We start from the raw sequence: 25,780 nt of genomic DNA, 5'->3' as shown, positions 1-25,780 counted from the left end.
GTGCTTATACGATAGAGCCTTTTCACAATGGGCTAAAATTGATAAGAGCGCAAAGTCACGTGACTCGCAGAACAAAGCTGAACGTGTAACCATTTCTAATAGTCCCGCGCAACGCCGTATCTGATTTCAACCTTTTACTCTTATAACCATTCGGTGATGTAACAATTAAGAAAACACAATATGACATTGTCAGAATAAGAAATAAAAATGTACTTCACATTATAAGTGTCAATACATTTAATAAAGTTTCTTGATAAAAGTACTTGTATTTCTTCATTTTTTGCACACATCTGACACGCTTTGTTAGAGCTTTATCGCGCTGTTTGAATAAAGAAATATTCTGTTTATTGATTCATCTGTGGTTTAATAGCCCCTGTGTTCAGCACAAACCCATTATCTCGTTATGATCAGATACTGTGCCGAAAAATACTAAATACCAGCATGGTGTCATAAACCACCCGTGGTAAATGTCGGATCATTGAACATCATTTATGATACCACAATGTCTTATCGTGGTAGTAGTATAACTTAGTCCAAAGACCTATCAATATGTGTATATATATATATATATATATATATATATATATATATATATATATATATATATATATATATATTATATGTATAATAAAACGCTTTTATTAAATTTGCCGTAGCTTTCGACCTCTCAGTCTTCTTCAGCAGCATTTTTTTGTGATTTGTGAAGCATATCATGTTTAGCAGAAGTGACGTTATATTATTGAACATTGCTTCACAAATAAATGCCGCTGAAGCAGACCGAGAGGTCGAAAGCTACGGCAAATTTAATAAAAGCGTTTTATTTTATATAAACGGCTAAAAGCGACTTTATTATTATATATATATATATATATATATATTACGGGGTTATATGTGTGAATGCATGTCAGTGTTTAGGATTTTTACAATTATGTTTGTTCTATATTCCAATAGCTTCATTTGCATGGTTAAAATTAGCAAAATTGTTAAATAAGCAAAAGCATCTTATCTACTAACGTTAATGATAAGCGGTCAGTTCTGTCTACCAATTTAGCTTACGATTCCTTTTTATATTTTCTGACGTTGAAAATCTTAAAATTATGGGAAAAAACCATATAAGGCTTTTTAATGTATAATTGTTTATTGAGTTTTACCTTGTGATGCCTGTTCTATGATGTCATGTAAAGCGTATAAAAGCATATTGTATATGCATACCTAATGATCTTATGTTATTATGTTTTAGTCCAACAATATGACTTTTAACAGATGTTAAAATGGTTAGCTACTGGAATGCAAATATGCATACCATTGCGATTTGGTATTGCTTACAGAAGAACAATATGACTTGTAAGTCAAACAAACATTCTCCTTTGGGCTGTTATACATAACAGATGCCAGAAATGAGTAGAAATAATATACATCAAAATGATTCATTATACCTCTAGAATTATATGCTAATCAACACAAAAAACTATCTTATGTAATCTAGGACAATTTATTCTAAGTGTTTTATTCTGCAAAATAGCAAATAATTCAGTAATTAATGAGCAAGTGCGAAGTTGAGTTATATTGAAAAAACAAAAATTGAATACAGAGATATGTTTGATTATAAGGTTTCTATCAATATTTATGTTTAAAAAAAGAGGTGGTATATTGTTTTGTGCTGGATGTCGGTCAGTCTGTCCGTTGGTCTGTCGGTAGACAGGATCCTTTTTGATCAATATCATCAAAAAAATTGACCGATTGGCTTGATGCTTCACATGTACATTTGCCTTGGAAGTAGATGACCGCTATTGAATTTGGGGTCACTAGGTCAAAGGTCAAGGTCACTGACACAACACGTATGAAAATTGTTCCGATCAATAACTCGTCAAAGAAATGACTGATTGGTTTGATGCTTCCCATGTGCTTTGGCTTTGGACAGTAGATGACCCCTATTGGAATTGCTGTCACTAGGTCAAATATCACGATCACTGTCATAATAAGTGTGAAAATCGTTTCTGAACAATAACTAATCAATGAATCGACAAATTGGCTTATTACTTTAGATGTGCATTGGCCTTGGACAGTAGATGACCCCTATTGAAATTGGGGTCACTAGTTCAAGCCCTGTTTGGGGGTATTTGTCTCTGACCTCTTTCTACATCATTCAAAAATTAATGGCAGAGAAACAAGTATAGATATCAAATATACGAAACACAATTAACATTAATCAACGTTTACGGCCCTAACACAGATGATCCCACATTCTACGAAACATTACAATCCTTTATAATTAATTACCAAGATAAAAACATATTAGTCGGTGGTGATTTCAATACTATTCTTAACCCATTATTAGATAAAAAGACTGGAAACCTTTATACTCATCCTAAACATAGAAACATTTTAAATAACATAATTGAAAACTACAATATGATGGACATCTGGCGTACAGTATATCCAAACGAAAGCAAATTCACCTGGCACTCAAACACAAAACCAACAATATTTTGTAGATGAGACTATTTTTAACATCTGAGTCTCTTTGCAACATTTTTTTACAAATGTAGCATAAAACCAGGATTTATGACTGACCACCCTCTAGTCGAACTTAAACTGCACAAAATACAACCTGAAAGAGGCCAAGGATACTTTAAAATTAACAACAGCGTCTTATTAGATACACAATATCAAACGCTTATAAAACAAGAAATATTCAATACAGTTCAAAATATTAAAGATTCGAACCCAAACACCTTATGGGAAGTAATTAAAGGAACATACGTAACACAACGATTAGATACACATCATTTAAACAAAAAGAAAAACACACACTTAAAACTGAAACCATCAAAATCATTGAAAAACTTGAAAAACAATTACATAAAACAAACACAAACGACACCAAAGCCATTGAAGATGAAATATCATCGAAAAAAACAAGTACTAGAAGGAATTAATAATACACATCTTAATGGAATAATACTACGAGCACGTGCACAGCATGTTGAACACAATCAAAAAACAAAATACTTCGCAAATATCGAAAAACGTAGAAGTGAAAAAAAAACTGTACACAAATTAGTAGTAATGGCGAAGATGAAACAAACAGAACTCAAATACTAGAAGAACAAAGTTCATTTTTCGAAATCCTCTATAAACGAAACATTTTGAAAATAACACCCTTTTTAAAAATACACATTATGTTTGAAATCAAGAGGAAAAACTACTGTGCGATGGATTACTTAATGAATATGAATGTGGATTAGCACTTAAAGAAATGCAAAATAACAAATTTCCAGGATCTAATGGCATCACAATCGAATTTTATAAAATATTCTGGAATGATATAAAAACACTTCTACTTTATTCACTAAACTATTCATTTAACAACGAAAACTTAACTACGCTACAAAAACAAGGTATAATATCACTCATTCCAAAACATGGAAAAAACTTAAAATCCTTATCAAACTGGCGCCCTATTAGTTTACTGAACAATGATTATAAAATTGCAACTAAAAGTATATCAAACAGAATAACAAAAATATTACCATCAATCATTTCAAGATCACAACCTGGTTTCATTAAAGGACGTTACATTGGTGAAAAAGTACGTCTGATACAAGAATGCATAAATTATTACAACCAACCAAACAATTATGGCCTCATTTTCTTTGCAGACTTCAAAAAGGCTATCGATTCACTAGACCATTCGTTTATGTTCTCTTGCTTAGAAAAAACTATTTTACACCGATATTAACTAACTGTATAATTATTAACAATGGCTTTTTCTCAAACAGTTTTAACATCGAACGAGGGTTAAGACAAGGATGTCCACTTTCATCCTCGCTATTTATTATATGCATCGAGTATCTATCACACTATATCCAATCAAATAAACCTATAAAGGGAATATCGCTAGAACACGACGAAGAAATTAAACAGTCCCTATTTGCTGACGATGCAATTTATTTTTCAAATGACAGTAGTGACTCATTCGTTAATCTTATAGAATCGCTAACCCTTTTTGGAATGGCATCTGGTCTTAAGGTAAACAAAAATAAGAGCACTCTGCTACGAGTAGGTAAATTTAAACAAAGTAATATTCATCTTAAAAAAATAATTAATTCAACTGAACATCAGATGAAACAACAACGTTAGGAATAACCTTTACAAACAATTACAATGAAACAATTATAAAAACATATTGCCTAAATTACAAAAATTTAAAAATTGTTTAAAATCATGGCAGCATGATAAACTTACACTAATCGGCAAAAACACCGTGTTAAAACGTGTGCACTCCCTTAATTAATTAATACACTAACAGTTCTCCCAAACCCACCAAATGATATTATTGAAGATATAAAATCAGAAATATATCATTTCATATGAGACGGTAAACCTGATAAAATTAATCAATTAATTCAATCAGCAGAATATGGAGGTATCAGACTAACGGATATAGATTCATTCCTGAATGCAATCAAATGCAGTTGGGTCAAAAGATATTTAGATAACACCAATACGAGTAAATGGAAATTATTCTACCAGAAAATCCTTAAAACATATGGTGACGCCTTACTTTTTTAATGTTATATCGACAACAATATCTTAGACGAAATTTCAACCAAAAACATATTTCGATGGAATGTTCTATCGACATGGTGTAAAGTTACTCATTATTTAGAAACCAAAATAAACAGAAAAAAATCATTCTATTGAACAATAAAGACATAACTACTAATAATACAACGTTTTTCTAAAAAAAATTGTTCGAACGAAACATTAAATATGTAGATCAATTATACGACTACAGAATAAACGACTTCTATTCTTTTAATAACTTATGCTACATATTCGGAATCAGTTTGGGGGTAAATACCTTCAAAATACAAGAGTTTAATACCGTTGTGAATTACATAATTATATTAATGAAATATTTTATATTCAGCATGAAATACAGAAAACAAGTATCTACAATGAACTGTTTTATCAATTATTTAAAACTGAAGATTCAAATTGAAAAAGAAATTGCCCTAAACAATGGAACACTTCATATATTTGAAAAAAAAAGGAAAATCATTAAACTTTCATAAACAAGTCCAGTATGCTTTCTACCTAATGCATGCAACCCATCATTATTCATAACTATTCTATTGTTTTTCTTTTTTTCTATCACAAACAACTAAAGAAAAAAATACATACTACCTTTTTTTAAATCAAAAGGTCAAAAAAGTATATATTAGCATATATTGTGTAACATGTTTGAACATTATTGCTGCTACAGTACATAGTATCACTTAGTTTTATGACCATATACATGTATACAGTATATGTCTTAAATTGAATTGTAAAAAAAACATGGATGAATGGGGTATTAAAAAGGGGCTATACATACAGAATAATATGAATCCTTTACAAAATTTTGGTGTTCTTATTTTATGCATCAATTAGTAAGTGACCCACTAAAGAAAAAAAATCTGTACCTGTGCTTATTGTTTGCAAAAGTCAGTAACTGTTGTTAAATCAACACATTTAAAAGAATTGGTACAATTTTTTGTTTTGTTTTTCTTCAACGTTCTGCTTATACTCTTCACAAGCTGCTTTTTCTTCTCTTAGTCTTTCTTAGACCTTGTCACTTTTGCAGCTTTATCTGCAGCATCTCGCGCAGATGCAACACTTTTGTTTAATTTAACAGCTTAAGCCTCTGTAGCAGCCCTTTCAGCTTCATCTTTTCTAGCAGCTTCAGACACTTCGGTTTGTTGTTTAAAACGTGAGCTAAAATAGGCTGTGAACTTTTGTTCATTTTCACTGTCAATGTAATTGAACATCTTTTCAATCATTTCTTCCTTTTCCTGTGGTGTTTCCTTGTTGTCTATGTGCAGTTCCTTATCTTTACAGAACCTGAAGAGAGCAGTTACCTTTCGATTGATATAATTAGAAATGTTCTTCTCAAGTTCATCTTCATTTCTTGTAAAAGTCATGATGACAAAAGCATAATCATTAGCTTCATCTCCAAAGTACGACATGACTGGTTGGAATTTGCCTTTCACATCTGCAATTCTATTCGGATCTATTACAAAACAAACTGCATGAAATCCTGGATCCAACATTTTCTCTGTTTGATAGAGTTGTTTCTTGAAATCAGTGTCACTTTGACTTGAGGGTTTCTTCAATGGGAATTCCATGATCTGTATTTGACGGCCACAGCTTTCACCTCTCTAAAAATATTAAATACAATCTGTAATTGCGGCAAAAACACGGTATTGATGCTGATAAATAAATTTGCATGTTATATGCATAAAATAGAAAAATTAAACAAAATATTAACCAATTTTAAAGATTGGTAAGCCTGGCATATACCTCTCTTACTGTCCTGAAAATGTCAAGAGGTTAGTGTAACCCATTGTTGAGATATGCATGAAAACAAGCTCTAAACATGGCCATTTATAGCGTTATTTAGTCTCACTCGAACAAAGCTTGAATAAAAAATAGAGAACCCTCCAAATATCATACTTAAATGATGCATTTATTGGTTTTATTTTATGAGAAATTCTAACCTGCAAATATTGCTTCTTGAATTAAAGAAATCGCTAAAATATTATGGATTTTATAAGCAAAATATCATCAGACACTAATCTGTTGTTATATACCAACATTTTGTACAAAATAACATTCATTATAACTTTAATTGATATTTAGAGCTCGATTTTATGTTATAATAAGTAGTAAAACCATTTAAATCACATGGCTATCCAAGATATTCGAATGAGAGTTTGTTCTTTGTCAAACTTTCCAGTTCTTAATTGTGTAGTGTCTGAAACCTTTACAAGTTTATATGGCAATACTTTTGATGTTTTATTATGGAAAAGTATAAATCCTACAAAGGCTCATGTGTATCCATGTGATGTCTAAGTTGGCCAAAATTGGTGGTGCTGTATTGTATCATTAAAAACAGCAACTCAATAAAAAAAAGTTACAGACACTACACAAACAGGTATACACAGATAAAAGTATTGTTCTAATTGTCATTAAAACATTGTTTTTCTCAATAGAAAGTTCCATCTTATGTGATGTTATGTTGCATCATCCATTACCCTTTGAAGCCAAGAGCAAAAAAGTAATGCAATAACTCTCTTGATTGAATAGTGCATTATTCTTGCAGCACTGTCTGTTTGAGTAATTTACTGTGACCTGAATTTCTAATCCTAGAAGAAGCTGCCTTATTTACTTTTCTGTTTTTTACCATGGTACATCCCTAAGACATGGGAAGACGACAAAAGCAAACCTCTGGGAACAACTCTGGTAAGTTTGTATTGAATTGGTAAACCCCACTCTTATTTTTAGTGTCTGTAACCAATATCCCCTCATTATACTGTTTATGACTTTATTCCTGTTTTTTTTTTAAATGAAGCTAAATTATGTTTCCTATTACAGTATTGATGTGTAAGCTAAATTTTGTGTTTGTCTGCAATTTGTAATATTTTGGTATATTTATCGTTTCTTTCAGCTAGATTTCTGATAACAAGCTAAATTTTCAGTGATTTCTTATAATATGCAATGAATCTTACTACTTTTGCATTCCATATCCTTAGACTAGTAAATTCAAACAGAAATATTATGAGAATTTGTTGAGCTCAGACTTAGTATTGGATACATTGTTGATATTGTCAAATGGTTACATACACTACTAGACATGTGAATCGAGCCGACTATTGTTTACATTATTAAGGTAAGTGTGCAATCATTGTAAATGCTAGAACATAGAATAATTATCAGGTTTTATGCTATTTCTTTTTTAATCAGATACTTTTCTTTAAGAATCAACACGTTATTCCAGTTTGATTATGTTTGAAAGCATATTGTGTACTCATTACAAGTATGTTTTGTAAAGTCTAAATTTCATCCGTATACATAGAGGAACAAAAAAGAGAATGTTTTGTTTAAGGAAGCAAAGATAAGCCAAAAACAGATGAACAGAAGATTAAATCTAGAAGGGAGAAGACGAGTCTTAAGGTAAAATTCTGTAAAAAAAAAACACAGAGGGAATATAAGGCGAAACATGAGGAACTAAAAAGGGTTATTAAGAAAGAAGAAAAGATACAAGACTACTAAAAAACAGAATTCACTTTCCGATTTAAATCTTCAACAATGATTACAAAGGAAAAACGTGAAAAAATGAAAAGGTATCGCCAGAAAAAGAAAGAAAAAACAGCTTCGGCCTTATCGGTTAATAAGAGTGTTGATTTAAGAAGTCAGAAAACTGCTGAATTAAGTAGACTGGAGAAAAAGGCTGTGAAAAGAACCAACGCATGTAGAATGCGTATCAAACTGAATAAAAGTATACAGCAAGAGTGTAGTCAGACTGACTGTGAAATAGGAAATACTAGGTCAGCTAGAGATTAACCAATGAATTAAGTGTTACCTAAAGCAACTCTGTTCAGACAATTAAAAACGTAAACGACATATTACCAAATACCTCAAAAAGAAAAGCAGCCATCATAAGTAAACTAATTGAATCTCCATTAACGTCACAGTTTCTAAATAGGAATACAATTATAATGACACAAAGTTGCAGAAAACAAACTTAAATTGACCGATACTGTTATACAATCTGTGTCAAAGATCATTTCAGAAGTGAAAACAATGAAAGGGGGTGCAAAGAAACATGCATACAACATCATTTGTGATGCATTACTGAAGTAATATAAAAGACACAGACTAAAAAAAGATTTCCAAGTATCAGTGAAAGGGCAAAAACCTAGTTCTACATGGTGGGAGAGGAAACAAAGAAAAAGAAGGGATGCACTTAACTCTCCAGTAAAGAAATCTGTGAAAACAATCTAAGTCCAGATATCATTAGGGAAGTGCCGAATAAACGTAAGTCGGTGAAAGTAAGAAAAGGTGGTCAAAAAGAAATACTTAAAAAACATGTGATGACTATGACATTAGAAGAAGCCTACACAGAGTACAAGGTAAGGAACCCTAGTCACAAAATAGGATTAACTTTATTTTCTAAATTGAAACCAGTGAATGTAAAAAAGATGTCTGAAACAATCAGAAGATCATGCTTATGCCAAATGTGCTGAAACGTGGCCCTAAAAAGTGAGGCACTACCAAATTTAAAAAGCAGTGAAAGAAAATGGAGATTTGGATGAGATTCAAGTTGATAAAAAAAGCTTAAGTGATGCTACTTTTTGTAAATACGACACCAATCCAGCCATTAAATGTTTAAGATGAAAATTCAAACAATGCGGTGTGAAATGTTTGCAGAGTTACCTTAAACCATTTTAAAAGTATAGTGACAGGCAGATATCATGGCATCAATTTGAAAGTATAGAAATAGCAAAAGATGATAAGGTTAAGCGTACATGCAAGAGTATCCAGAGCACGTTGTCAGGGTCAAATGGCAGCAGCAACAGATGGGAATTTGTGTTGATAGAATTGGTATGGCAATGTACTTTAGTGAGAACTATGGGTGTGTTTTTTAAAGTGAAGAACAATCTGGATTCCTTAACAGAAACCAAGTTACAATACATCCAATCGTGTGTTACTATACAGAAAAACAGGGAGAAGAAGAATTCAAGATAAAGCATGCCATTTTTGGAATCAGTGAAGAAACCAAACATGATGCAGACTTAGCAATCTATTTTAAGAACAAAGGTATTGAAATGATGAAGAAGAAAGGTGTGAAAGTAGAGGAGATCCATGAGTGGACAGATGGCTGTGCTGCCCAGTATAAGGGGAAGAAAGCCTTTGCTGACATAAGTCTGAGGAAAAAGCCATCTGAAACACGAAAGTATTTCGAAACATCACATTAAAAGAGTGTTTGCGATGGTCTCAGTGCGACAGACAAGAATGCTTGCTACAGAGCTGTAATCTCTGTATATCATTTCCGTACAGAGAAACTGAAAATGGAAAATACAGATTATGAAGCTAAAACAGTTTCGAGAAGGGAGTTCATCCTTGATAAAATTGTTGAGAGAAATAGAGAAGAAACTGATGTGCAAACACTACAAGGTACAAGAAAATTACATGCGGTAAAGTCAGGAAGCAATGATTATAAACTGGGCATAAGAAATCTGAGCTGGTATTGTGAGGAATGCATGAAGGTTGACGGGAGATGCAACTTTAGCGAAAATGTTAATGCCTTTGAAATTAGTAAATTAGTACACAATAAAGATAATTTAAGTCAAAAAGTAAAACAACATAAAGGCAAGAATCCATCAACAATAGAAAATAATGACTAGAAAAGAAAACAATGAAGTAACCAGCAACAAGCGAAAAGCCTAATAAGAAACGGAAGTCAACAGAAAGACAAAAAATTGTGGCAAAGAAGATCAAAGTTGACAAAAAAGCACAAACCAACACAGAGAAACCAATACAGAAATACCACCCTGGATATTTTGTTGCTGTAGGACTTAAAGCGAGATTATACGATTTTTATATGTGCTAAATTGTAATATATTGATAAAATATGTTACAATAAGTCAAAATAAGTCAAAATAGGCAAGCAAAAATTATACACATATATTAAACTTTCAAGTGCTATTAACCAGTTCATTATTTTAACACATTCATTGGACATATACCTGTTACAATGTGGTTTTATCATTTTATTAACTAATCAACATTCATTTAATGAATAATTCTAGTCAATGTATTCATGTTGAATTATTTTTTAAGTCGATTTTATGGGGATATGTATGTTTCTGCAGTTATATATATATATATATATATATATATATATTTTTTTTTTATACCACATGTATATAGCGCCCTTTTTCATATTCGGGTGCGTTCAAAGGCGCTTTACATGTTTTTCCCTGATCACTGAGTCACAAGTCGTCCGTTAACATCTTATTGAAATGCTATAGTTTTATAGGGTATGTAACCAATTTTATGGACACTGTACTTCTGAGTCTTATTGAGGTTTGCAATACTTTTGGCCAGTATTTATGATTTTGTTTGTTTAAATATTCTTCTTGGTGTTAGATTAATGCCTAAAGAATATTATTATATGTATTTTATGTTTGTTATGCAAAAGTTTCATCGTTAGATTTTTTTCTAAGTGATACCTTTGTCATAGATGTTTTGATTTTTTTAAATTTGTTTACCACCTCCAGTTACGTTGTTAACTTTAAATGTTGATATCCTGTTCCTGATGTTACTGTGAAAAAAAAGTTTTAAAGTGTTCATGCTGTTTTTTGCATGTTATACACGAAGTGTAGTGTCTGTAACTGTTGTTATACCACCGAATTGAAAGAATGGTTTTATCAAAATTGCATGCTTGTTCAAGCTATATCTAACTTGATCTGACTAGGGGACACACTAGGGTATATAATGAGCTTCATTGAAATGTTCTATCAAACATGTCAATTTTTTAAGTGAGAGAGGCTACTCACCGCACCAATACCGTGTTATGACCGTTGGCAAAACTATAAAAACTTCATCTAAATGCATTGTGGGCTACTCATTTTGGGTAAATGAATAATAAAAGCTGAATAATGTAATAGCTCAGAGAGTCGGTTAAAACACAATATTGTTAAAATTATATTGTCAGCAACAACACTGATTTAAAGGAGCCTTTTCACGTTTTGGTAAATTGACAAAATTTGAAAAAAGTTGTTTTATATTCGCAAATTTTCGTTTGTGTTATGATTTTTTTGAGGAAACAGTAATACTGAACATTTATCATGCTCTAAAATAGCCATTGTATGCATCTTTTACGAATTGATAACCTGAAAATTATAAAACGTTCCAACGCGCACCGATTGAATAATTTGGAGAGTTCTGTTGTTGTCGTTATATTTTGTTAAACTACGAGGATTGGTTATATAAAGCATAAAATACATGTGTCGTATGAGCACGGATGGCCGAGTTGTCTAAATTGTATACAAGTGGTTCGATCCCTTTTGAGGGTTACTTTTTTTTTCTATTTTGAATTTTATTCTTGATTTTTACTGGAGATATTTAGATCCAATGTTTACATAAAGCATTTAATGACAAACTTCTATACATGCCAAAATCTGTGAAAAGGCCCCTTTAACATAGAGAAGCCCTGGTTAGTTTGATAATACTATGACCACGCTCAAGCAAACCAATAGTGTTTAATGAAATAATAAAACATATTTTAAATTATAATGTAACTTTTGAAATCACAATAAGGGAGTTTATGTTGTTTCATGGTGACAATGATGCTTATTTAGACTCTTGAAATGTGTCAATATACATTATTAATGAAATCCATAGTATAATTATGAACAAACACCCAGTGAAGCAGTGCAATATCCAAATTTGACTCATTCCTTATAGTCTCCAATCTTTGATGGCATGGGGAGTATTTAGAATGAGTTATAATTAGGTACTAGAGGATTGCCTAATTTATTTTTGTTTCATTTGCCATCATGCATCTTCTAAAAATTTAGGACAGTTAAAAAAATTATTTGGTCAAGGGTATAGTATTTCTACACAAGAGGAACATAAAATTAACTGTTTTGTGTGCAACATTTCATTTTCTTTGTAGATTGTTATATACATACAAGATTTGCATATTGTAATATGAATTTCATTTATGAATTTGGCATGTCATATACAGAGTTTTTCATGAACAACTACTTGTTTGGTATACTTTTATACAATTCTATTTATTTATGTTTTCAAATTTTTATTTTCATTTTATATGTACAAAAAAAAACGTTTACATTCAAACTAAATAAAGTATGAATAAATGTATGTTTATCATTTATAAATAAAATATTGCTCATAAGAAAATTAACTATTACACGATGAATTGCATCGTTTTAAATAAACTATTTAATGCAGATTTTACACAATACGATGTCAATAATTATAGAGGTATCACTCTTTTAATTACGTTTGGTAAACTTTTTACAAAAATTCTCAATAACAGATTAACTGATTGGGCCGAACGCTATTATGTATATATTGAAACGCAGGCTGGTTTGCGGGCGGAAATGAGTACCGTCGATAATTAATTTGTATTGCACGGCTTATTAACGCATATTATTAATAAAGGTAAACAATTATATTGTGCTTTTATTGACTTCACTTAGGCCTTCGATTATATTGTTAGAGATAATCTATGGTATAAATTAATTTAACTGGGTATATGTGGAAATATTCTTAATGTAATGAAATCAATGTATAACGCCATATTATCAAAAGTTAAACATGGAATTACGTTGAGCGACAGCTTTGAATGTATGCTTGGAGTTAGGCAGGGTGAGTGTTTATCGCCATTTTTATTTTCATTGTATCTTAATGATTTGGAAGCTGAATTTTATTTGAAAGGCATTAATGGTATCGATGTTAACTCTTTTAAATTGTTTCTCCTACTATACGCTGATGATATGATAATGTTTGCTAATACCGCTGAAGAATTGCAAAATGGCTTAGATCTATTGTACGATTACTGTAATAAATGAAAACTTGTTGTAAATACTGAAAAATCTAAAATTATGATTTTTCGTAAAGGCGGTCGTTCATCCACCAATATATTTCATTACGACAATAAAATCATAGATATTGTTACCCGTTTCAATTATCTAGGTATTGTTTTTACAACTGGTGGCTCATTTAGTGACGCAGAAAACACTCTTGCAGGGCAGGCTCTTAAAGCTATTTTTAATCTAAATAAATATTTGTAAAAATTTATCGACATTCCAGTTAGTCATAAACTATATCTTTTTGATAAACTCATAATTCCAATTCTTTACTACGGAAGCGAAATGTGCGGTTTTGTCAAAGGTTCATTTGCAATATTGTAAACCAATACTTGGCGTCAAAAGATGCAATCAAAACGATTTTGTATATGGTGAACTTGGACGCTTTAACTACCAAAACGGGAGATAAATCAACATAAATACTGGATCAAACTTTTAAAAACATCAGATAATAAATTACGCAAACAAGTCTATTTGATTATGTTAAATGATAGTATTGAGCATCCACAGAAGAAAAACTGGTGTACGTTATTAAAAGATCTTCTAACTAATTTGGGATTTTATGATGCTTGGCTTTTCCAAGCTGTTGGAAATTAAAATATGTTCATATCAGCCGTAAAGCAAAGATTAAGCGACACATTTGTTCAGAATTGGAATGAGAGACTTCAAACCTCTACTAGGGCATATTTTTATAAACATACCGCTGTTTTTCAATTTCAACCGTTAGATCAACGAAAGTGTACTGTTTGTAATAAACTCGAAGATGAGTTTCATTTCATTCTTGAATGTACTTTATATACGGAACAAAGATCAAAATATATTCAATTGTATTACAGGCAAAGACTAAAATTTATCGAACTAATAACATCAAATAATGAACTTTTGCAGAAACATTTGAGCTGTTACATATATCATTCATTTCAGATTTGATCGCAAAATACCTTTGTATCATCCATTTAATGTACATGTATTATGATGTAGTTAGTACATTACGATTTGTAACGTTTTGAATCATAGCTATTATGTAAGACTTATCAAACGTACTGATAAATACTATTGTTTATATAGCATACAACATGACTTTTGGACCATGTATATGTTAATTTCGTAGGTGGCCTGTTTAGGGTTTATACAATGATATTAAATATTAATTAATATCAAACGTCGTCTTTTCACTGCATTTTGTTGTGTTTGTTTATTTAGATATTTGAACTGATTAATAACATCCATTTAACAAAATTCATTGTTTCCAGAGCCTATATTTTCGTTTTGTATAGGTAGCCTGTAAGGGCTGACGTTTATGCTATTATTACATGCATGTGTTTTAATTGACTTTTATTTTAGAACATCTGTCAACAAGTCTTTTACAAGCCTGTTACTATCACACACTGTTCTACTACCCTTAAAAATATGTTGTATATATACATGTACTAGTAACATACGAATATTCATAATTAAACCGACTATGTTAATCCGGATTAGTACCAAGTATTTTTATTAGTACATCTTGCTTATGGAGACCTATTAAATGTAAATAATAGTATATTTGGTATATTTCATTAAATTGAGTTTATTAGCCTCATACACTCTGACGCACTTATGATATATTTAATTACATGTATACCTTTGATAATTATTTATGTTCTAGTGTAATGTATACTCATTCATAATGTATAATAATTCATGTTTGCATCGTTGTAACCAAACGATTTTATTTCTTTGCATAACTTTATTTTGTATAATCATAAACTGTGTATTGTGTAAACACTGTCTCATGTATGCTTGCTTTGTCCACTTGGTCTTTTGGCCTTTTGGATGCATTGTGTAATAAACATACAATACGTGTGTGATAAAAATAGTTATATAATGAGTTATGATTGTTCTAATTAAACAAATAATCTTATAAACAAATATCACATTTTGGGGGGTAAATGGAAAGTACAAGAACAAGTGCATATAGCATTTTGAACTTCATCATGACATAATGTACATAGATTATTGGCAACAATTTTTATTTTGAACATAATATATTTTGTTCCCGATTCTGTGAACTATACTGCACTTGAGACATCTGATATATACCTTATTTCCTTGATTAAAAAAGAGTGAATGTACATGTTAACAGTCAATATTAAAGACTTATGAGTGTAATTTTGCTTAACAAACTGGAATGTAAGTGTTTTGAATAGATATTTTATAAATATGTTTCTCTTCTTTGAGGCGTGTTGCTATTTCTTTTATGTAAGTTGGTAATATTGGTCCTTGAGTGTTTTTTGTCAAAATTTGGCATGTTTTCAAAATTGATAATACATTTATTTATTATGTTAATTAATCCTTTGTGTTATTGGTTATTTACTTTGTTTGGACATGTATATCTAAAGATTCTTTTGAAATAAAACATGTTTTTTCTATATCTATCATAATATCACTCACAAAATGAATACCTCTTTCGTATCTACTTTTAATCTTAATATGGCTATTGATAATTTGAAATTATAATTATGAGATAAAGGCATATCCAGAATATTATCACAATTTATTATGAGAACTTTCAATGAACAAAATATAGATGTTTAAGTCATCGAGCCAACATTTATGTTTCATGCGTAAACATATTTTTGGGAACATTTTGCAAAAACATCCAGGAGAAAAATGACAATGTGTTACAATCTCTCATAATTTTATACAGAATTCACAGAAACTCCTCTTATGATTACAATGACGAAGAAGGATGCAAGAAGACTGCCCAGATCATACGATAATTTGCTCTCTGCCTGGTCGCTTTGTGTGATTATAACAACGAATGAGAAGGATGCAAGAAGACTGCCCAGATCATACGATAATTTGCTCTCTGCCTGGTCGCTTTGTGTGATTATAACAACGAATGAACCACCATCTAATTATATGTCCATTTCATTTTATTAATTTTCATGTACTGACAGTAGCCCATCTACTGCAATGTTTAAGTCGTTAAGCGTATTTATTCAATAGTTTCAATGGGTAAATACTTTCTCATCATTTGCAATAATTCCGATCTTAATTGTTCCAATTGAAATTTTTCATCATAAAATACTTCAGCACGTCTATTGCAATAAGCACGCTTTTTATGCGTGGAACTTGACAGACGACAGCAACGATTTCGCTCTCTTATTAAATGGCGTACATGTTTACTAAAGGGTATGCGTAACTATAGATACACGAAATATACATGTACTGAAATTAAAATGCTACCGGGTTAATTGTCAAAGGGTAATTGTTTTCACAACTAACTGATAAGGATTAAATTGCTTACCATTAGCGATTAACTTTTCATCAGTAACTATCGTTGACAGTTTAAAGGTGTTATGATGATGCCCGACATTGTCTTTTTTTGTACTGTATAAGTACCGTTTTATATTACGTGAATGGCAAAACTTAAATTATTTGTTAATCCATCTGGTTATTGCTAACAGTGAACTTCATTGACCGACGTCAATCACAAATAATATCCGAAAGTGAACCCCACCCTCGTAAGCATTCTCATTACCGATTGGGCGGCAAAAATCACAGTTTTCCGACTAAAAAGTAACCTGAGAATGTCTCGTGAGGCATATGCGTCAGAACATATAACTGTGTATTGAGGCTTGAATATTTTATAAGTACGTCATAATATCTCTTATCAGTGGTTTATCTATTACCCCATGGGGCATTAATCGTGTACGAATAAATGAACATACATAGTGATTTTTAGCATAGTTGCGGTGACGCAACTATGCTTATGTTAGAGCTACATTTCGAAAACCGACATGGAACGGTTGACCATTATGAAGCCTTACCTGATCAAAAATCAGACGAAATATCTATTTAATATAGTATATGGTAAGTCTAATATTTTTTTATTTAGAAACGTTTTTCTAACGTTTTCTCCAAGAATATTTCTGACACCGTTTTTAGGGAATTTTTCTAAGACCGTTTTACGTGAAAAAACCTTCTAAGAAACTAAAACAAATTTCGTTCGTAAAAAATTCTGTTCTGGTTGATAGTGATCTCACACCTTCTTTCTATTTTCTTTGTTTACTGTTCTGGGAGAGGTCAAATTCATTAGGCCCTTGTTTAAGGATATGTAGAATTTCATTGGTTAATTATAAATAGAAATTAACATATTCTCAACAGGAAGTGGGGCATAAAGCACTTTCATTCTTTGTAAATGTGTAAAAAAAATAGCGGAGTACGATGAATGTTTTCTGATTTATGACATGGATTCTGACCTGCCTTTCTTTGGATTTAATAAAGTAGAGTTTGAAAGTAATAGAGATGTGTTAATTGAAATTAAAATGATTTACTTTGAGCCAGAAATTAACGTTACGAGTAGAGCTAACGGTTTAAATGTGGCATCGAATTTAATGGATTCGCGCAAATTCTGGACGAGTGTTGTGTCTGTAAAATATTAAATGGAATGCCGTAAATGTATCAAGTCGGAAAAGAAAACGGACGGTTGCATAATGGTAAGCGTGAAATAATGTAATGCTACGTATTTATTTTCATAGTTATGTCATTTTGTAACCATTCACATTCGTCACGATTTGGAATTCCCGTTTCTAAAAATAGAACATTTTGGTAGCATAAGCCAACAAGGAAGGCGACTCGTGATGTCAGAAATTGTTAAGGTTACAATAAACTAAATAATCGAGTCATGAATAAGCGAGTCATGAATAATCGAGTCATGAAGGTCTGTACTCTCTAAACCAGGGACCTATACTGTATAGGTCCCTGTCTAAACAAATCATCATATTTTCCTCGAAGGCATGTTTTACACTTTAGACGGTTGTTCTGGTTTTATCGTTTGGTGATATTGATAGGGTAAGCAAAGGTGTTCACTATTAAATACCTGAAATAGGATAAAGTTAGAGATTAAAGTTAATATTTGTACTGGTTACAATACACTAAATGATCGCTTCATGTAGGGCTGTACTCTCTAAAAAAATATCATAGTTGACAGGAAGGCATGTTTTACACTTTTTACCATTATTCGGGTGTTATCTTGCAGAGATAATGGTAGGGCATGAATTGGTGTTCACTACTGAATCCCTGAAATATGATACACGTGAAGACTACAGTAAACCATTGCACTAGAAAAGGTTACATTCCACTAAGAAACGGCCGAAAAAAAAAGTTGCAAAAACAGTCGATTTTGATTTGTGTCAAGTTCTTTCTTGCTTTGTACATGACATATCTTTTTTATTGCATAAATCGATTCCGCTTAGAATGGCCTTTAAGAAAATGTATAGTTATGGGGGTCTCTATGTGCAAAATGTTGCATTTATTTTCGCTCAAAGTTGTCGCTTTTACATTGAATTATATAGGGAAAATATTTAGTGTATTATGACCTAAACGCAAAACCAGGCCTAGTCACAAAGGAGCTGTATTTACAGAAAATCATCATTTTTTTAGTGGGATATGACGCGTTTTGGCAAATTTCACGGAATAAATGCGTCTGTTTCACGAATTTAAGGAGCATCGTGAGTTTTTAAGAAGAAAATACGTTTTCAGAGGAAAATAAGAAAAAAAGCGTACAAAAACTCGTCTTGAGCATCTCAAATCGCAACAATTTGTGCTGAAAGCGCTCATGAACACGTTTTAATAGTTGTTAACTTCTTTTTCTACATAGCTTGTAACAATATTCCAGTATTTTGACCGATTGTAATTATTTAGGGTAAACGTTTTCTCGCCTGAACGCCCGTTATAAATCAAAGCTCCGAACGCGAAAGCCACATGGCTTATCAGGCGTTATAATAAACTGCATTTTCAAGCATTTCTACGTGAAAGATCGGTCTGAAAATTGGCATGCACATAGAAAATAGGTTTATAAGTATCGAGAAGTGCTTATTTTTCGCGATGTTAACAGTTAACGTTGTCTTATAGGTTACAATACACTAAATGATCGCTTCATGTAGGACTGTACTCTCTAAAAAAATATCATAGTTGACAGGAAGGCATGTTTTACACTTTTTACCATTATTCGGGTGTTATCTTGCAGAGATAATGGTAGGGCATGAATAGGTGTTCACTACTGAATCCCATGAAATATGATACACGTGAAGACTATAGTAAACCATTGCACTAGAAAAGGTCACATTCCACTAAGAAACGGCCGAAAAAAAAGTTGCAAAAACAGTCGATTTTGATTTGTGTCAAGTTCTTTCTTGCTTTGTACATGACATATCTTTTTTATTGCATAAATCGATTTCGCTTAGAATGGCCTTTAAGAAAAGGTATGGTTATGGGGGTCTCTATGTGCAAAATGTTGCATTTATTTTCGCTCAAAGTTGTCGCTTTTACATTGAATTATATACGGAATCTGTTAAGTGTATTATGACCTAAACGCAAAACCAGGCCTAGTCACAAAGGAGCTGTATTTACAGAAAATCATCATTTTTTTAGTGGGATATGACGCGTTTTGGCAAATTTCACGGAATAAATGCGTCTGTTTCACGAATTTAAGGAGCATCGTGAGTTTTTAAGAAGAAAATACGTTTTCAGAGGAAAATAAGAAAAAAAGCGTACAAAAACTCGTCTTGAGCATCTCAAATCGCAACAATTTGAACTGAAAGCGCTCATGAACACGTTTTAATAGTTGTTTACTTCTTTTTCTACATAGCTTGTAACAATATTCCAGTATTTAGACCGATTGTAGTTATTTAGGGTAAACGTTTTCTCGCCTGAACGCCCGTTATAAATCAAAGCTCCGAACGCGAAAGCCACATGGCTTATCAGGCGTTATAATAAAATGCATTTTCAAGCATTTCTACGTGAAAGATCGGTCTGAAAATTGGCATGCACATAGAAAATAGGTTTATAAGTATCGAGAAGTGCTTATTTTTCGCGATGTTAACAGTTAACGTTGTCTTATAGGTTACAATACACTAAATGATCGCTTCATGTAGGGCTGTACTCTCTAAAAAAATATCATAGTTGACAGGAAGGCATGTTTTACACTTTTTACCATTATTCGGGTGTTATCTTGCAGAGATAATGGTAGGGCATGAATTGGTGTTCACTACTGAATCCCTGAAATATGATACACGTGAAGACTACAGTAAACCATTGCACTAGAAAAGGTTACATTCCACTAAGAAACGGCCGAAAAAAAAAGTTGCAAAAACAGTCGATTTTGATTTGTGTCAAGTTCTTTCTTGCTTTGTACATGACATATCTTTTTTATTGCATAAATCGATTCCGCTTAGAATGGCCTTTAAGAAAATGTATAGTTATGGGGGTCTCTATGTGCAAAATGTTGCATTTATTTTCGCTCAAAGTTGTCGCTTTTACATTGAATTATATAGGGAAAATATTTAGTGTATTATGACCTAAACGCAAAACCAGGCCTAGTCACAAAGGAGCTGTATTTACAGAAAATCATCATTTTTTTAGTGGGATATGACGCGTTTTGGCAAATTTCACGGAATAAATGCGTCTGTTTCACGAATTTAAGGAGCATCGTGAGTTTTTAAGAAGAAAATACGTTTTCAGAGGAAAATAAGAAAAAAAGCGTACAAAAACTCGTCTTGAGCATCTCAAATCGCAACAATTTGTGCTGAAAGCGCTCATGAACACGTTTTAATAGTTGTTTACTTCTTTTTCTACATAGCTTGTAACAATATTCCAGTATTTTGACCGATTGTAATTATTTAGGGTAAACGTTTTCTCGCCTGAACGCCCGTTATAAATCAAAGCTCCGAACGCGAAAGCCACATGGCTTATCAGGTGTTATAATAAACTGCATTTTCAAGCATTTCTACGTGAAAGATCGGTCTGAAAATTGGCATGCACATAGAAAATAGGTTTATAAGTATCGAGAAGTGCTTATTTTTCGCGATGTTAACAGTTAACGTTGTCTTAAACGCAAAACCAGGCCTAGTCACAAAGGAGCTGTATTTACAGAAAATCATCATTTTTTTTTAGTGGGATATGACGCGTTTTGGCAAATTTCACGGAATAAATGCGTCTGTTTCACGAATTTAAGGAGCATCGTGAGTTTTTAAGAAGAAAATACGTTTTCAGAGGAAAATAAGAAAAAAAGCGTACAAAAACTCGTCTTGAGCATCTCAAATCGCAACAATTTGTGCTGAAAGCGCTCATGAACACGTTTTAATAGTTGTTTACTTCTTTTTCTACATAGCTTGTAACAATATTCCAGTATTTTGACCGATTGTAATTATTTAGGGTAAACGTTTTCTCGCCTGAACGCCCGTTATAAATCTAAGCTCCGAACGCGAAAGCCACATGGCTTATCAGGCGTTATAATAAAATGCATTTTCAAGCATTTCTACGTGAAAGATCGGTCTGAAAATTGGCATGCACATAGAAAATAGGTTTATAAGTATCGAGAAGTGCTTATTTCTCGCGATGTTAACAGTTAACGTTGTCTTATACGCAAAACCAGGCCTAGTCACAAAGGAGCTGTATTTACAGAAAATCATCATTTTTTTGGTGGGATATGACGCGTTTTGGCAAATTTCACGGAATTAATTTAAGGAGCATCGTGAGTTTTTAAGAAGAAAATACGTTTTCAGAGGAAAATAAGAAAAAAAGCGTACAAAAACTCGTCTTGAGCATCTCAAATCGCAACAATTTGTGCTGAAAGCGCTCATGAACACGTTTTAATAGTTGTTTACTTCTTTTTCTACATAGCTTGTAACAATATTCCAGTATTTTGACCGATTGTAATTATTTAGGGTAAACGTTTTCTCGCCTGAACGCCCGTTATAAATCAAAGCTCCGAACGCGAAAGCCACATGGCTTATCAGGCGTTATAATAAAATGCATTTTCAACCATTTCTACTTGAAAGATCTGTCTGAAAATTGGCATGCACATAGAAAATAGGTTTATAAGTATCGAGAAGTGCTTATTTTTCGCGATGTTAACAGTTAACGTTGTCTTATACGCAAAACCAGGCCTAGTCACAAAGGAGCTGTATTTAACAGAAAATCATCATTTTTTTAGTGGGATATGACGCGTTTTGGCAAATTTCACGGAATAAATGCCTCTGTTTCACGAATTTAAGGAGCATCGTGAGTTTTTAAGAAGAAAATACGTTTTCAGAGGAAAATAAGAAAAAAAGCGTACAAAAACTCGTCTTGAGCATCTCAAATCGCAACAATTTGTGCTGAAAGCGCTCATGAACACGTTTTAATAGTTGTTTACTTCTTTTTCTACATAGCTTGTAACAATATTCCAGCATTTTGACCGATTGTAATTATTTAGGGTAAACGTTTTCTCGCCTGAACGCCCGTTATAAATCAAAGCTCCGAACGCGAAAGCCACATGGCTTATCAGGCGTTATAATAAAATGCATTTTCAAGCATTTCTACGTGAAAGATCGGTCTGAAAATTGGCATGCACATAGAAAATAGGTTTATAAGTATCGAGAAGTGCTTATTTTTCGCGATGTTAACAGTTAACGTTGTCTTATAGGTTACAATACACTAAATGATCGCTTCATGTAGGGCTGTACTCTCTAAAAAAATATCATAGTTGACAGGAAGGCATGTTTTACACTTTTTACCATTATTCGGGTGTTATCTTGCAGAGATAATGGTAGGGCATGAATAGGTGTTCACTACTGAATCCCTGAAATATGATACACGTGAAGACTATAGTAAACCATTGCACTAGAAAAGGTTACATTCCACTAAGAAACGGCCGAAAAAAAAAGTTGCAAAAACAGTCGATTTTGATTTGTGTCAAGTTCTTTCTTGCTTTGTACATGACATATCTTTTTTATTGCATAAATCGATTCCGCTTAGAATGGCCTTTAAGAAAAGGTATGGTTATGGGGGTCTCTATGTGCAAAATGTTGCATTTATTTTCGCTCAAAGTTGTCGCTTTTACATTGAATTATATAGGGAAACTATTTAGTGTATTATGACCTACTGTAAAAGGTTACAATCCACTAGAAAACGGCCGAAAAAAGAAGGTACAAAAACAGTCGATTTTGATATGAGTCGAATTCTTTTTTGGTTTGAACATGACATATCTTTTTTATTGCTTAAATCGATTCAGCTAAGAATGCCCGTCAAGAAAAGGTATGGTTATGATGGTCTCTATGTGCAAAATATTGTATTTATTTTCGCTCAAATTTGTCGCTTTTACATTGAAACATATAAGGAAACTATTTAGTATATGTTGACCTAAACATTTACTTCAGCAGCAACTTCCCTGTATCTTGCAACTATGCTTTCAACGCCATCGGCGCTCTCGTTTACAGTGTGATTGTAATTCATAAGTTTATTTACAGGTCATAGTTGAGTCTTCACCAGTACATTATGTGCAGACTTGCCCCTGTGATCTTTCAGTAGAAAATATTAAATTTTTGATCCAAAGTAGGTAAAATGTACTTCGGCTGCCTTGAATGACAAATCATGTATGGTTGCCCTTAAAAAGACACGGTCGCTCCGCCAAGGGATTGCTGACAATAAAAAAGACCGTCTTCCTGCTCGTCGCTCACTTTGCCGCCTGTATGGCCCCTCAAGACGCCACAAGCCGTTGATCCGAACCCAAGAACGCTTTCCCCAGTCAGTTGAGAGTACTGAGTACTGCCATCCTGGGACACTACAATAATCTTCGAAATCCTGGTCTTCATCTCGGTCTCAGGCCGCCTCGTCTGTTTTCTACGCTGCCACCTCCGCTACCGAGCTGCCCCGTTCCTCTGCCGTTGATGTAGTGAACTGCTATCCAACTACACACAAAAACCTTTGCAGTCCTTGAAACTGCTATCCTACTACACACAATAACCTTTGCAGTCCTTCCAAGTTCTGAGAGTCCACGAAGTCAGCGAAAAGGGACATCTGGCTCTGGGGATGACTGTACTCTCTTTATTAATAGATCCACCCGCAGAAATTCGCCTATCAGACCCTCCTAAGACACTATTCTAGTGAAACCATTATCCACCTACGGACAATTACCATTCCGCTTGTCTGCCTCTGGAAAGTCTTCAAGAAAATCTTCTGCGGGAACTCTTACCACGGTTGCAATGTGCAAGCTCCAGCCGCTGACAAAGCTTTTTTGAAAAAGGAAATACTGATACATTTATAAAGAAACCTTGATTTGTTTGACAATTTCACTTTTCTTCAACATTTTCAACTTTAATTGCAAGCAGAAAAATTATGTCGCCAGCGATGCTTTTGGTGATTGGAAAAGTTAAAATATGATTTTCTTACTTTGAAATAAATTGTTAGTAAATGTTGCAGGTATGAAAGCAACAGATTTGATACTTTAAGAATTAAGTGGACGTAACACAAAACTTAACAATATCTTCAATTTTCTAAGTATAAAAGAGCACATAGTTATGTCAAAATGCCGGACAGAGTTGTCGTACTTTGCTTGCCCAGTCCCCTCATCATAGTAAGTAAGTGTATCAAGTTTGAATGAGAAAAGTGGATGTAAACACAAAACTTAAACGGACGCAGACGCTAACGCCAACGCTCAGGTGATGACAATAGCTCTTTATTCAAAAAAATAGATGAGCTAATAAAACACGTTCCTTTTAATAATGTTTTGGTGCTTTAAATAATAAATAATGGTTCTATTGATAACTTTGTAAACTGGTTTTGGGTTGTTTAAGTTTTTTATTACCGTTTATCTGATAAGGCTGTAATTAAGGTTGCAAATTTAAAGCCTCAGCTGGGCTCGTGTTTTTGTGAATTTCAGAGTTCATTTAGAAGTGCCGCTGCATCTTCAGGAATGCATCTATGGGCTGACCTGCCCCTGTGACCTTTAAGGAGAGCTGTGTGACGCGACTATAACGTAGCACGCGGTGGAAAATTTTCATTTGGCAAAAATGGTATGGAAGTATACTCTTCTGGGCTGCCAATTCTTTGTCCGCACCGCAAACTCTTTCTCGGCACGGAAGCTCAGTTACCAGGTTTTTACTACGAAACAAATCTGGAGTGCAAAACATGGTATTAACCTTGTTGTTCGCAAGTGAAAATCTAAAATTGTCACCTGACCCAAGAATTCAACGTCAGTAGGCGTTTTATGTAGAAGAGCCAGGCCAGTTGTGTTTTTTGTCAATATTTTTGCTGATCGTCCTCATATGACCTAGTGCAGGCGATAATGTATCAATAAAGGATGAGATCGGTATATCACGCGTCATGTGTGTCGCTTTTGTTTTTCGAGAACAGTACAACAAAAATACCTATTGTAAAAGCAAACATCAGTAGCGAAACATACAAAGAGTCGGTGTTCCACAAAAGTAAACGATCACAGAACTGTCTAAGCGTTACTGGAAGATCATATATACATATGTATTTGCATAAACAAACGAAATTATAGACATTTAAATACTAGT

The 25,780-nt window shown here is 32.8% G+C and overlaps 1 protein-coding gene across 2 annotated transcripts in view; it reads right to left on the bottom strand.

Annotated features, from left to right (window-relative positions):
• Positions 1 to 1,119: 1,119 nt before the first annotated feature.
• The window catches only part of LOC127838408 (uncharacterized), a 58,282-nt gene continuing 33,621 nt past the window's right edge, over positions 1,120 to 25,780 (bottom strand). For both annotated transcript variants that reach the window (XM_052366138.1, XM_052366136.1), the window contains exon 7: positions 1,120 to 6,206. In XM_052366138.1, coding sequence (XP_052222098.1) covers positions 5,685 to 6,206 — 522 coding nt within the window. In that variant the 3' untranslated portion in view covers positions 1,120 to 5,684. The remainder of the gene's footprint in view (positions 6,207 to 25,780) is intronic.

Source organism: Dreissena polymorpha, chromosome 7, assembly GCF_020536995.1.
Source record: "Dreissena polymorpha isolate Duluth1 chromosome 7, UMN_Dpol_1.0, whole genome shotgun sequence".
In the NCBI taxonomy this organism is placed as follows: Eukaryota; Metazoa; Mollusca; class Bivalvia; order Myida; family Dreissenidae; genus Dreissena; species Dreissena polymorpha.
The sequence above is the reverse complement of the archived record's forward strand: the minus strand, read 5'-3'. Positions and strand labels throughout refer to the sequence as shown.